This window comes from Talpa occidentalis, unplaced genomic scaffold, assembly GCF_014898055.3.
Source record: "Talpa occidentalis isolate TD23 unplaced genomic scaffold, MPIMG_talOcc4v2.1 talOcc4.6, whole genome shotgun sequence".
NCBI classification, from domain to species: domain Eukaryota; kingdom Metazoa; phylum Chordata; class Mammalia; order Eulipotyphla; family Talpidae; genus Talpa; species Talpa occidentalis.
Window position 1 is genome coordinate 119,696,962 of NW_023604972.1, and position 14,685 is coordinate 119,711,646.

General features: G+C 39.0%; 1 protein-coding gene across 3 annotated transcripts in view; it reads left to right on the plus strand.

Annotated features, from left to right (window-relative positions):
• Nucleotides 1-847: 847 nt before the first annotated feature.
• The window catches only part of FYB1 (FYN binding protein 1), a 133,196-nt gene continuing 119,358 nt past the window's right edge, over nucleotides 848-14,685 (plus strand). For 2 of the 3 annotated variants that reach the window (XM_037530099.2, XM_054688128.1), the window contains exon 1: nucleotides 848-913. In XM_037530099.2, coding sequence (XP_037385996.1) covers nucleotides 911-913 — 3 coding nt within the window. In that variant the 5' untranslated portion in view covers nucleotides 848-910. Of the gene's footprint in view, nucleotides 914-5,274; nucleotides 5,392-14,685 lie in introns of those variants that run through there. The other variant, XM_054688125.1, reaches the window with a different exon arrangement.

A 14,685-nucleotide genomic window follows, 5' to 3' on the forward strand; every position in this document is an offset into this window, starting at 1 on the left:
AGTACTACAGATCACTGGTAAGAAATCTGACTACTTGGGTTCAAATAGTATGTGCCCTTAACTCAAGAATATCTAATTCACCAGTGTCAGAGTTTGAGGCATCTGATGCTAACAAATACTACCAAAAAAAAAATAAATAAATAAACAATACTACCAAAAAATAAACAAACAACCAAAAACATATGAACCTAGTCTGGCATAATTTTTGGCATATATTTTTTAACAAAAAAATAAACATTTTTTAACAAAATATAACAGGCAGAGTAACATTCTGTGATGTTTATGAATAGTGCCATCATTTAAATGTTGGTGAGATAAATTTTATTACATTTAATATTGTTTTTTAAAATTACAATGATCCTTTTGTTCTTTTTAAGATGATAAATGTTGTTAACGATTACAATACACTTAAAACAGAAAAGTCAAAAACTCAGCAAAGTACAAGACTATTATCACCTCCACCCAAGTCAACCACATTGCTGTTTTAGAATGAGTCCTTCATTCATAGATAATGGATAAATGGGTAGACAGATGATAGATAGATAGACAGATACATCCACAAATGCAAATTATATGTAAAATAGGTTAATAATATACGCAGAATTTAACATATAAGCACTTTAAAAAATGTCTATCCATCTTTCAGACTTCAAAACTTTCCCTGTACCTGTTCTCATGTTACTATAAAAATGTACTTAACTGAGTAAACCTGGTCAGGTATACAAATGCTCTGAGGGCTGAGAGAACATGCAAATTCAGCCTTCCATATCAATGTGTGAAAACTGGACAGACCACACAGTCGAAAAAAGGAAGTACACTCTGCAAAGCTAACTTGCACATTCACTGTCTGAGTTACAGCATCTTCGGGTCGGTCGCAGGGCACCAGGCACATCAACTCTTTCCAATAAAAATGGTAAGTAAAATATTTTATGACCCTCCCTGTTTTGGCAAACATCTAATCTTCTTTACATAGTACAGAGAGGGGTGGGGTGCTTCGCAGCCAGGTCTTCCAAGCCTTTCGAATCTTTGCTTGTCCCATAATTATTATTTAGTATGTTAAGAAAAAGTTGCTGAGTCCTCATTATACTAGTGGAGAGACTGGAGTCAAATTTCCCCTTTCTGGTTGTACTCTTTAGAATGGAGGAAGACTTACGCTTACTGAAAGAAAATTATATTCTTTGTGCTTCCTAAGATATCTGGGTGCCAGGACGAGGAATCTAGTCAAGTTTCCAATTATGAGAACTTTGGATTCCAGAAGAGAAATCCAGTGATAAATATTGGCCAATATTCCTGATGATCGGAACCATTTTGACACACAGTAGATCTACAAAAGCTCTTTTGTTTAAAAAAATGCATTTTATTGTTTTAATTAAAAGAAACAAACACAGGCCAGAGAGTCCAAACCTTAGGGGAAGTTTATGTCCCCAGAGTTAATGGAAAGGCATCATTTGGCTCACACTTATAATAAACAATCACCACATCCCCAGTTGTACCACAAAAATCAGCTTCACCCATAATGTAGCTGAACAATAAATGTTAATTAATATTTTGCTACAGCTTCCTATTATTTCCCCATAAAACTATGTTCTAATACATGTATATTCCATTGCTACCATAGTTTAGAGAGGCAATTTTCTATCCCCACACTCCATTCTCTCACTCCCCAACCCCCAAAAGATAGAGACTGTTTATCCTTTCTGTCATTCTGACTTCCCTTGCCATCCCTGCTGAGACCATATGGATTGAGACAGGTGATTAGTCAGAGAGGAAATACACTGTAGAACTGGAATACAGAGGACACAAGGTTCTTGGGAATTTTTTATATTTATAAATTATGTTTATAAATTAATTATTTATAGTTGGAAGCTTTGAAAAAGCACAGCAAAGAGAGTATAACCTTGCCAGGGGAAGAAAAGTCTAAAAACCTCTTAGGCCCCAATATATCAGGATAGTTGTTCAACTTACATATATCCGTATCTAGGTTTTAATCCCATATACTGAGATTTTATTTCAATGATATGTTTTTCTTTAAATTTTTTTAAATTTATTTATTTTTATACAAGAACTGGGGTACAGGCCAGATGTGTGGGAGGGTGAGAGGATTCACTGGAGACAGAGTGGGGAACAGAACAGGCAGACTGATAAAATACACTGCTGAGGGAAGCAGTGGGCCAGACAGGAGAGGTCTGCTTGGCCATGTGGGATTCTCAGCGGCTGGCCCGGATGGAAGCCGCACTGCAGAGGCTGCGGACAGCTTCACAGTGTGGCGTTCAACCTCCTGCGCCAGCAGGGAGGCCCATGATAATATGTCTTTCTTTCTAATTTCTGGAAATAATTTTATTTTACAACCACTAGTTCTTGCCTAATATTAGCTTATTTCTGTTTAAATATTCTTATACTTACCTATGGTCATTCATTTACTTGTTTCTTGATGGATTCTAAAGTCTTAAAGTCATTTCCAGATTTTTCTATTATTTTAATTTAGTTTTATGTAAATTCATCTTTCAACTGTTGATTTTTTTAAATTTAATAGTTTTCTTCCTGTATTTTGAAATTTCATGTTGTAGACTCATTTTGAGAAGGCTTGGTTAGTTGGTTGGTTTTCTGTCTATCAGCCTTCTTTCCACATTATCTAGTATAGTCCTGATCTCTACTTATTTCTGAGTACTTCAATCCAGAACCAGATCTGTACTAACAGTTGTATGCCAACGCCATATATTGCACTATCAAATGTGCAATAATGCACATTTAATTGTTCATTACTAAGTTAACTGACAGGCACCTTGGTCCCTGCCCTGGCTCTGGATTTGTGTCTACCAAAGAGTTTCAGCAACCTTATAGTGCAATGTTGTACAATGTGAGATGTTCAGGAGTATATCTGGTCTCTACTCAGAGATGTTAAGCGCCCCTACTCCAACACATTCCCCAATCAAAATCAGTCCCAGCTGAGAACCACAGATCTGTCCCGAGGCAATTTTTAGCAGCAGATCACTTGTTTTCCTTTCATGGTGCAAAGAATGGGAAACAGATATCTGTGCCTACCCTTCATTTCAGAGTGACCCTAGCTCAGATTTTCAGGTTAACCTATGGGAAATGAACAAACAAATGCTTCTGAAGCCTGAACTAAGAGCCAGTCTCACCAGTGCTTAATTCCCATTCTCCCTTACTGCCTTTCTGTTCAGCTTGTGCTATAGAAAGATATATTTTTTTGGCGGGTGGGGGTAAGGGGAGAGGGTATGTAGCTGTCATTAAATTTTCTCATGTTATATTCTATCACTGACATGAGGTTAGGTCAAGGAGAAAGCCACAAAACTTGAATTTACTGACCAGAAGTTGATTTCTCTATCTCTTTTCCCTCATTTCCTTTTAGTTTCATGTTTGCCTCTTTTCTTTTCTCCCCTCATCCTTGATCAGTGACAAAGGGTAAATCAACAAAGTAGGGGAAATGTGTCAGCATCAGGGGGAATGGGATATTGGTGAATTAGTCCAGTTTCTTCCTGGGAGAATTAATCTCCTTTCTTCCATCTCTATTACCACACTTTAACCCTACCCCAATCTATTAAGGCAATCGTGTATCCCCTAAACCAGCAGCATCTACATTCCCTGGGAACTTGCTATAGATGTTTGGACTCCACCCAAGACCAGCTGAATAATAAGTTGTGAGAGTGGGACCCAGCCACTTGTATATTCACAAGCCCTCCGGGTGATTTTGATGCAAGGTAAAGTTTGAGATTCCTTTACTAAGATGTAGCTAAGGCTTACATTTATGGTTCTCCACCTGGCTGCATAATGAAAACACCTGTCAAACTTTAAAATACACAGTCGCATGAATCCCAAACCCAGAGATTCTGATTCCACTGGCCTGGGTGAGTCTCATGTACCTTTTTTCTTCTAAATTCCCCCAAATGATTTCAAACATTCAGCCAAAGTTTGCTTTAGTCATTCATTTACTTTCTCAGTCCATTTTAATGATCACTTATGCCAACTCTGACCCAATGTTTCAGGAATTCGTAGTGGAAATGTATAGTTTTAGGGAACAAACTTTTTTTAATTTTTAATTACTTAAGTAACTGGTTTACAACACTGTATATGATTCAGAGGTATAAGAGTTCATCTTTTCAGGTATATGAGGAAACAAACTTTTAAATGAATGTTATTTAGTGTTAAGATTTCTTGAATTTCAATCTTAGTGCTGTCCATTATCTGCTATGTGGACATTAAACAATTTGTAATAGAATTGTTTAAAGATTTAACAAAATTGATTTAAGGATTACTTTTATATGATGTCTTCTGAATAATGCCAATCATATAGCAATGCCACACAAAATTTTTCTAGAATATATATTTTGTAAGTAAAACATGCACGGAATCTGCAAAACAAAGTCGAAATAAGTATTTGAGGGAGAGGAGTTTTTAAATGGGTTTAAAGAATGTTTTCCTTTTTTCATATTGGAACTCTTGCTTCATAAGCCCTACTTTTCCCACCAAGTGTTATATGTACTTTCAAAATATTGATTGAACAAATATTTACTTTTGTCATTAACATTTTCACTATACATCTTTTCAATCCATCTAGGAGAATTATAAAACCAGAGTTAAAAATCATTGCTCTATAGTCAAATTTGAGCTACAAAAATTGATAAGCCAATATTAAGTTCAACTCATCAATTCTGACAGAGATCAGAAGAAATGGATTGAAATAAACATTTGTTTAATTTGATCTGTGACATTTAGTTGAAAGAATTACGTGAAATCAAGCAAAAAACACTTTAACATGTAGACATTTGAGAGGTCTGACTTATATGAATACATTTTGATTTGTCAAATTAAGTACACAGACCAAGGAATTACTAACAATGTTATTCACTACAACTTTGAAAGAAAAATAGATGAATTTACATCACTAGAGGATATGCCTTAGAGAAACTAATTCATCATAAGTAGTCACAACTGCAGGAGACAGCATTTCAGGGATAGGTGGGGCTTTTTCACTTGCAGGCCCTCAGCTGATCCAACACAATAGTTCCATTTAGCTATCAATGGCATGGGGAAGGGGAACAGGGAGTTTCCAAACTACTTGTTAATTATCAAGCAAACAAACAAACAAAAAATAATCAATGAGGGTGGAATTTTGTAACTTGATTTCAAAGCAAAGTCCACCTGCAGCGACTGAGCATGTACCACTCAGATGGTTCTAGTTCCCAATGATATAAAAGTTAACCAACCTGAGCAAGTGTTGATTGAAAAGCGCCAAGAGAGAGGGAGGAAGTTCAGAGTTACCGGAATAGCCATATTTTGGTGACTAGTCGGGCATGAAAAGCCAGATAGGATTTCTCTGCATCTTGATTCTTCTACAGCCCCATTTTCCTCACTGTTCTTCCCTTCCACATGGTAAGTCCTTCTATTTAATTTGTAAACCACAGCACCCCCACCAAAAAGAGAGGGTGGCCAGTGCATTCCTGAGAAATGATGCTGCACTTAACCTTGAATCCGCGAGAAAACTGGTTTGTCTCTTCGTTGTTACAGGTAGTCAGTCCAGAAGTGGGAGAATATTGCCCTCTCGAGCGAGTAACATGAAAAAAAGAGAAATATAGAGCATCTTTGCCCTAGTGTGGGAATTACTGTTTCCATTGTTAACTGAATGGCTATAGATATTGAATGCATAAGTAAAAGTTCTATTTAAGGTTCTGTTTTAGTTATAATAATAACTAAATGTTCTTTTTTATTTATACTAAAGGTTCTATTTTAGTTATACTAATAAATCTGTGCCTTTAAGTCTCCTAGACCCATAGGGGAGAAACAAAGAGATAATGGTTACCAGACAGTAGTAACCAGTAGGGCTGAAGCTGGGAGTCTTGGCTGGATTATCAATGGTGTTTTCTCACAAGCTCTTAGGTCAACTCTTCTTCTTCCCACTCCACCCACCACCCTATGCCTCCCACACGAAGACTGGGTCAGTCTCCATTTTCAGACCCATTATCATCTTATCCAAGATACCCCTTCCTAGGTTATCTGCTTGGTTCTGGAAACAATGGAGTTGGCAACTCAGATCAGATAGTTTCTCTTTCTGGATTTAATATTCTATGAGCTAAATAAATTGTTCTAGTTTGTAGAGTCAGGATAAGGTTTGACAAACTTTACCTTCTGGCAAAATTTGGATCTGAAAGTGTCTATGTCTAGGAAGAGAGCTCAAGTGTAAAATCTTTTTTTTTTTAAGATTTATTTTTATTTATACAAGAACCGGAGTACAGGCCAGATGCGCAGGAGGGTGAGAGGATTCACCAGTGACAGAACGGGGAACAGAACAGGCAGACTGATGAAATACACTGCTGAGGGGAGCAGCGGGCGAGACAGGGGAGGTCTGCTGTGCCATGTGGGATCCTCGCTGGCCGGCCCGGATCAAACCAGCGCTGCAGAGGCTGCGGACAGCTTCACAGTGTGGCACTCAACCGCCTGCACCACCAGGGAGGCCTCAAGTGTAAATTCTTAACAGTATGCTGAGGCAAAGTCTCTCTGGACTCATCTTGTGGGGCCATATGTACAGGGGATTGTGGGTATTTTAATGTCAAATAGGTTATTGATGTCTGCAACTCACTTTGAAATGCTTTAAAACCCAAAGGTGAATGGATGTATGAATAGAATTGATAAAACAATAGCAAAATGCTTACAATTGTGAAATCTAGGCAGGGTATATATTGCTGTTCACATTCAACTTCACTTTCAGCTTGTGAGTATGCCTACAAGTTTTCATATAAAAAATCGGGGAGGGAATTTAAGTCTCAAATAGAATGAGCAAGTGTGACTGAGAATTTTAGAACAAGACAATCCATTTTCTATAGTCATAACTTGTGAACTTAAACCCTTCATGAGCTATCAGCAGAAAGGTTTTTCTGCTCTAAGTATAAATGGCTTTATTATTTTCCCCTCTTGTAAAAATGGGACCTATGATGATGTTTCTTTGGTCAAAAAATACAGGAAAATATAGAGGAAAGAAAAAATCCTACCATTTGAAGAAAATTACAATTAACACTTAAGTAAATATTTTTCTAGATGGATCATCTAGACAATCACTAGACAGGATCTTCTGCCTATGTCTCTTGTCATGTTCCCCCACTTTCTGCTCTCCACCACAGCTCTGGCATTTCCTTTGATATGGGGTTTCTAATTTCTTCCTTCCAGAAACCTTCCACTTTTCATCTTAATCCCCCTTGACCTGACTTGTGCTGCCTTAAGCATTTCTCCTAACAATGCCTGGAAATCCTCATCAAGCACCTTTGGTATTCAAGTGAATTTTCTCCCCAATTATTTTGCATCCCACCAAGGCTATTTTGCACACCCAAGGCTATCAATATGTTTGCCAATTTTACAAGAGCTTAAAGATTAAGGCAAAACCAACCATTTAACTTAACAGTAAGTACACAGTTCTTGTTCTTTTAAGATTTATTTTATTTATGCATACAAGAACTGGGGTGTAGGCCAGAAGTTCAGGGGGTGAGAGGATTCACCAGAGACAGAGTGGGGAGCAGAACAGGTAGATTGACTGAAATATACTGCTGAGGGGAGCAGCAGGCAAGACTGGAGAGGTCTGCTGCACCATGTGGCTTAGCTCTCTGGCTGGGAATCAAACTCATGCTGCAGTGGCTGGTGCTAGCTTGATAACGCAAGACCCCTGTGCCACCAGGGAGGCCCATAATTATACAATTTAAAACAAAATTCTAACCCTAGAGAGAAATGAGAATTTCCATGTAAATCTATGTCTGTTAAACTATGAGGAACACAAAGATTTTAACTGGTCACATACAAAATTCCTATTTCATAATTTTCTCAAATGTAAGCCAACCTCAGTTCTTCTAAATTTCTCTTGGATATTGTCTCAGCTCTTTCCCAGGAGTTCATAAATGCATCAGTGGCATAGTGTGAATTGCAGGGAAGGTTCTAGGTTCCCAGATGGATCTTGACAGTCTTCAAGGACACTTTTATTTCATGGCACTAAGACTAGATTTTGATTCTTTAAAAAGTAAGGTGTTCTTACCATATTTGAGAGGTGTCTTTATTACATCTGCTTCAAGAGGTCTTCATGAGTTTCCTTTCTTGTCCTGTAAATTTTCTAAATGGTTTCCTGATATTACAGAAATGTTACTTACTCCCGTTGTAACAGGGTGGTCCGCAGGGGGCGGGTTCCAGGTTTCCTGCCCCACCCAAAAGGAGGGTGGAGCTGAGCAAGGAGGAGAAGAAGCTGCAGAGGAGACTGAGGAAGGAGGGAAGCAGGATGGAGCCGAAAGACACGTGAAGAAATTGCACTTGCCTTTTGGTCGTGGACTGGGTGAAACAGAAGTGGGTGAGACCTGGGGGAGGTGACAATGGCAGTTTTTGTCTTGATTTTGATTTTGCTCTTTTCCTTCCAGACTTGTCTGGTTGTTTCTCACCCTTTTCTGTGGGTCCCCACTGGAAGATGCTTTAGACTTGTGACAGGTTTTGCGGCCTTTCTCTGGGCCAATTCTGCTTGGGTAGAATTTTACCCACGAGGGGACGGGTAACTTTGGGTACTTGATTCAGAAACTATATTCTTTGCCTTTCATGTATTGCTTATTAACTGTATTAAAATTCCTTCTCATTAAAGTCTCATATGTTTTGTGTTGATGCAGCAGATGGCAGAACCTATTTAGAGCAGGCAGGTTTGCGTGGTCTGGGCTGCCCCTCTTCCTGCCCTGTAACACCATTACAGATTCCATGAAGGGAATTTCAAAGAATAATTTGGATAATAAAAGTATACTTTTCATTGATTTCTATCTTCCTCCTTTTACTATAGCATTGTCCTAGCTATAAGATTCAAATCACTTTTCAAACATTGTATTTGAGGAAACAAGAAATGTAATAATATCATTTTACTAAATGCTTCCTATATGCCAGATACAGTTGTGCTGTGCATGTGTGTGTGTGTTTTAACATTTAGTCATTAAATTCTTTTTTTTTTTTAAGAGGAGACTTTTTTTTTTTTAAGATTTAGTTATCTATGCATACAAGAACTGGGGCACAGGCCAGAGATGCAGGGGGAGGGGGGATGAGAGGACTCACCAGAGACAGAGTGGAGAACAGAATAGGCAGATTGACCAAAGTTCACTGCCGAGGAGAGCAGCGGGCGAGACAGGAGAGGTCTGCTGTGCCATGTGGGTTTCTCCCTGGCCGGCCATGTATGGAACTCGTGAAGCGCTGCAGAGGCTTTAGATTACTTCATAGTGCAGTGCTTAACCCCTTGCGCCACCAGGGAGGCCCTAGTCATTAAATTCTTAGAACAAGCCTGGCAGAGAGAGGTTAAGTAATTAGCAACCACTAAGTGGTAGAAAGAAGAGCCGAACCCAGACTGGCTCCAGAGCCTAAGTCTAAGCCCTTGCACTCAGCTGACTCCTCAGGGTCCTAACATGACTCTGTACCAGCCTCCAGGTAGACACAGTGAGAACCTGTTATTTCATGAACTTAGAATTGTTACCAGGCAGGGTGAGGGGCACTCCAGAACCGCTAAACTTGGTGGTTCTAAATAGGTTCTGCCATCCGCCACATCAAGACAAAACCTACTCTAGTGCATAAGACCTTTCATGGAAAGGAACTTTAATAAAATTAATGTGCAATACAGAAAAGGGGAAGAATAAAGTTTCCAAATCAATTGCCCAAATTTACCCATCGCCTCGTGGGTAAATGCTCAGCCAAACAGGGTTGGTCCAAAGCCAACTTGAAGCTAGAAACCTGCCACGAGTCTAAGGCGTTTCCTGGTGGGGACCCATAGGAAAGGGACAGAGGGGCCCAGCACATCTGGGACAGAAGGAACAAAACCAAGATAAAAGCTGCCATTGTTAACCTCCCCATGGGTCTCTTGCCCACATCTTAGAGATGTTAATACTTTGTTTATTAAGCTGTCTTAAATATATAAACATTTTTATGTATCAAGAATGATTATTCCATAAAATGTTAGGGTTCCCTACTTGTTTTTAAGTACAATAAAATGAGAACTCCTTAACATTTTTAAGAGGTTACCCAGCCACCTCCCAAAACTCATGACAGGAAGATCACCCAAGAATTTTGCACAGATATCACCTCAGATGAACAGGCAATATCTCACCTGCCCTTTCAACTTCATAGAGCAACTGCAGGGTCATATCCCCTACAAGGTGATATTTAAAGGACCCTAATCATCTGCACACTTTTAATTATTCCTATTACTTGCTTCCAAAAAAAAAATAAAGTCATAGCTATCTCTCCACATAATCCTATTTAAAAAAAAATAAGAGGATCCAGACACTTTGATTGGTGGTGATTTTGGTTGTCTGATGAGAGCTTTTCTTAGTAACATTACAATAATGCATACTATTCTCCAAACTAATGGAATCTTTTTAGTCTCACTAACATTTGAAGGTCTTGATTTCTACAGTAACATTCTTCCCTGCTTCTCCTCCCTCTATACCTGTAACAATTTCTTCTCAATTCCCCTTGAACCTGTGCCTTCCATTTTGTTAACACTCAGTCACCATCATTTGCCACCCTGTTACTCTACCTGCCCTCCTGAAGCTTTAGCTATAATCCCTGCTGATGTCGCACATGTCTAGCACCTCAAAAAATGCCACGTGAGCTAAACGGAAGTCATCATCCTTCCCCAGTCTGTTCTTCCTATATACAATAACTCAGTGAGTGTAGTACTATCTACCCAAGCACCCAAGCCTCATCCTTCTGTGGCGTTTTGTATCTCTCCATTACCCATCAGTGCTGCCACTCATCATAAACACACAAGTACATTCCCTTCTCTCCAAGCAGATTCACTGGGCTACATTCAGAGTTCAGGTCTTACCTTCATTGACTAGAGTCTTGCATCATCCATATCTTAAATTCATCCTCACCCTACTGCTCAAACAGTCTTTCTAAAGAAAGACACGCATTTAATTATGTAACTTTCTGACTTCAAAACTCCAAGTAGACCTCTCCTGCCTTGCCTGCTGCTCCCCTCAGCAGTGTATTTCAGTTAATCTGCCTGTTCTGCTCCCCACTCTGTCTCTGGTGAATCCTCTTACCCCCCCACACCTCTGGCCTATACCCCAGTTCTTGTATGCATAAATAAATCAATCTTAAAAAAAATACTCCAGGTAGTTTCTAATGGCTTAATGCAGAGGTCAGCAAGCTATGATCTGTGCCAAATTGAGTCCATTGCCTTCTTTTATCAATAAAGTGTCATTGGAACACAGCCACGCTCATTTATGTATTGTCTGAAGTTGATCCTATGTTACAATGGCAGAGTTGTCTAGTTTTGGCATTGACAATGTGGTCTCCAGAGCCAAAAATACTTACAGTCTGGCCCTTCACAGAAAAAGCTTGCTGACTCAGAACTATCAGATTAAGTATGGGGTCCATGGTATAACCTGTAAGACTCCCATTCTTTGGCTGCAGCCTCTAGCTCCAGGGTTGGCTCTTGCCCTTGCACTTAAACCTTATTCTCTGATGATGCTTGTCTGCTTTCAGTTTCCCAGTATTGTCCATCAAAAATACTGTGGTGATGGAGGCGCACTTGCCTGCACCGTCAGCGAAGTAGCCACTAACCACTTGTGGCTGTTGAACACTTAAAATGTGGCCAGTGCAACTGAAGAACTCAATTTTTTATTTTATTTTTATTTTATACAAATAAACCTAAATTGTTACATTTCCAGCAGGTGCCACATTGGACAGTATTGTGCTAGACTGTGCCACCAACAGCATCTTTGATCATGTCAAGGGGAATATTTAAAATACTTGAAATACTAGTGTTTCCCAGTGGACAGTGTATTCTGATAGTTACCTTAAAGGTCACCTTTTCTAAAGAGGCTTTTCTGTTTCTGGTCTCCCCCGAAAGAACTGTGTATCCTCCTTTTGTGACTTTACTGTGCTATCAACAGGAAGATTATTTTTGACTCTGATATGTCTCCCCAACAAGAACAGCAATCCCTGAATGCACGTCCTTGCAAACTTTATCGCCACGTAAAAAGTCTCTAACCCTGTGGCTTGTTTGTGCCAGAAACCCAACTAAATAAATTCACACCACATTCAAACTAAATGTTTTTTTCAACATGTAAGTAACTTTCTGTCACTGAAAGTTTCTGTCACTTTCTGTCTGTTACTTTTACAAAGAAAAATGACTGCTCACACAAGTGTGAAAATATTCCAGTACCCCCCCATTTGATTTATTTCACACTAGAAAATATAACCAATTACAATGCCCCAGTATCCTGATATTGTTAGCATTTTGAAATCCCCATTGCTAATGGCATCTTTGAGACTCAGTCGAAATGCCATATTCCTCTAAAGGTAGTAATGAGGGTCCATGACATGGCTGCTCAGACAACCTACTTATTTCACCTACTTATTTCAACCTACTTATTTCACCTCCACTGGAATATGTTAATGCTGCCTTTTGAGAACACACTGGTAACTTGTGGCTTTTCTATACAGCAGTTGCATTTAGTCCCAGCAACTTTTAATCTTATCCAAACTAAGGACAACAGAAAACTCTGTAGTTTGTTTTCTACAGACATGAGCCCTATATTTTCAGTTGTGCATGTGACCCAAACAACAGCATCACCGTCAAAGGAAAAGGAAAAATGTCACTCTCAGATCTGAGGATGTCTGAGATGTGGCCCAGTCAGGTGGATTTCAAAGTCAGTCAAGCACATGAAACTACACTTGTTCACAGAGCGTGGAATAGCAAAACAAAGCTTCCATGCAAGTCCTATTCCAAGCTCCAATTTAAATATTGACATGTTTGAGGAGCTCCTTTTTGACTGTATAGAATTAAGAGCTCTTTGAGAAAAATTACTTCCAAATGCTTTACACTCTCAAAAGGGACATGTTTGAAATGATTGAGATTTACATTCAGATTATTTTAATTCATCTCTAGTGGTTTTTAAGGTTCTATCTTATGTATATGTGAGTGTCTTAACCCTGTAGGTTCAGAGAATGTGGAGGAAGAAGGATGAAGAGTGAGGAGGGTTATATCTCTGCATCCAATTCCGTCTCTCCCCCTCCTACCAAGTCACCAGAGTTACTGTACACACTCTGGGGATCCTCCGTCTAATAGATTTGCAAGAAGGCTGAGAACAGTCTCCAGAGCCCATGGGTGTGGAAATCCAAATTCTACTTTTTGCCAACTGCTTCACCTTAGATGAGCTTCTCCCTTCCATGTCCATTTCACCCTCTGTAAAATGGGGACAATGACAGCTTCTATCTCATAGGCGCTGAGGCCTGTCAATTGAGCCAGTATCACAGAAAAAGCATTTTGTGCTGTGTCCACAGAATGGAAGTTTATGGAATGCAAGCTCTTTAAAATGCTTCAGACCTCAGTGTAAATGCTTTCAAATCCTTAAAGTCAAAAGGATTTGAGTCTCTTCAAAACGGATTTGAGGGGCTCAAAACTCTTATTTAAAAAATTAAACAATGGCCTACTTTCTACAATGCTTAAAAACATCTGGGATTTCTTGAGGGATCTGAGAGAAGGGAAAAACCAAATATATTAAGTGAATGTGAATCTGAGACTTTGAGGCTGGGTAAATGGGTCACTGTTGTGCAGGACTCCCACTTTCCTATCCTCCTGGAGAGTGATCAGAGAGTTGGGAGCCCCTATTAAGAGTCATGTTACACCTGAGCAACCAAAGAAGCTTGCATTGATTGCTCTGAATGCTGGGGCAGATTCCCAAGACCTCAAAAGAAGGAAAACAGTCTCTCTAAAAAACAATAATAAAAAAAAAAAAAACAGCAAAGGACACCCAGAGCTGAGAAAGTTAATGTTGCCAGTGGATCAATCTTTCAGATGTTTTTAAGTACAAACATCTTTCAAAGCACAGTATATGGTGGCATATACTAGATGCACAGCAAATGTTAGTGATGAAGTTTGCTAAGATTAACTATAGACATGTTTACTTCCCCAGGTAATATATCAGAACACGGTGAGATATCACACTCATATAAAGAAAAGTACCTATAAATATACTTGTAGAATGTAAATGAGGTTTTACGAAAGTTATACCTCTATTCCTTTATTTATGGAGTTTTTTTAAAATCATAGTCCTTACCAATTTGGGGTGCTAATCTGGAGATGTGAATCTGGCTTATTGAATTGAGCCAAAACTATAAAGTATTATTCTTTTTACATCTAATACACACCCTTAGAATAAAGGGCTTAAGGTAAATAGAACAGTCCAAATTGAATATTAGACTTCAATTATAAATACAAACAAGATTTTATCATGTGTTAAAATTATGTGGGGATGGCTTTTCAGACATATGGCATGTAATGATGGAAAATATCAGCTTTGCTGAGCCAAATAAAAATATATATTAGAACATCTTTAACATCTTTAAAATAAAAACGAGCATCTGAGCACTATAATTAAAAAGGAAAGAAAGTGACCTTTTGTGAAAATCACCTGTGGGGGAGTTTTTCAATTTTAAGCCTTATTCTATGGAGGAGGTACTGTCGTTGTTCCCACATCAAATGAGAAAATGGAGACCTGAGCTCTCACAGTTGGATGTTCAAACCCAGGCTTTCTGGTTCTGGGCCCAGGCTGTGCTACCTGCTGTGTCTTTCTGCCTTGAGTAGGGTGATGCTTCTCCTTCCTTCGTCACACAGCTATGAACATGAGCACTTTTCCTGTCAGGTCATATGAATCTGTGATG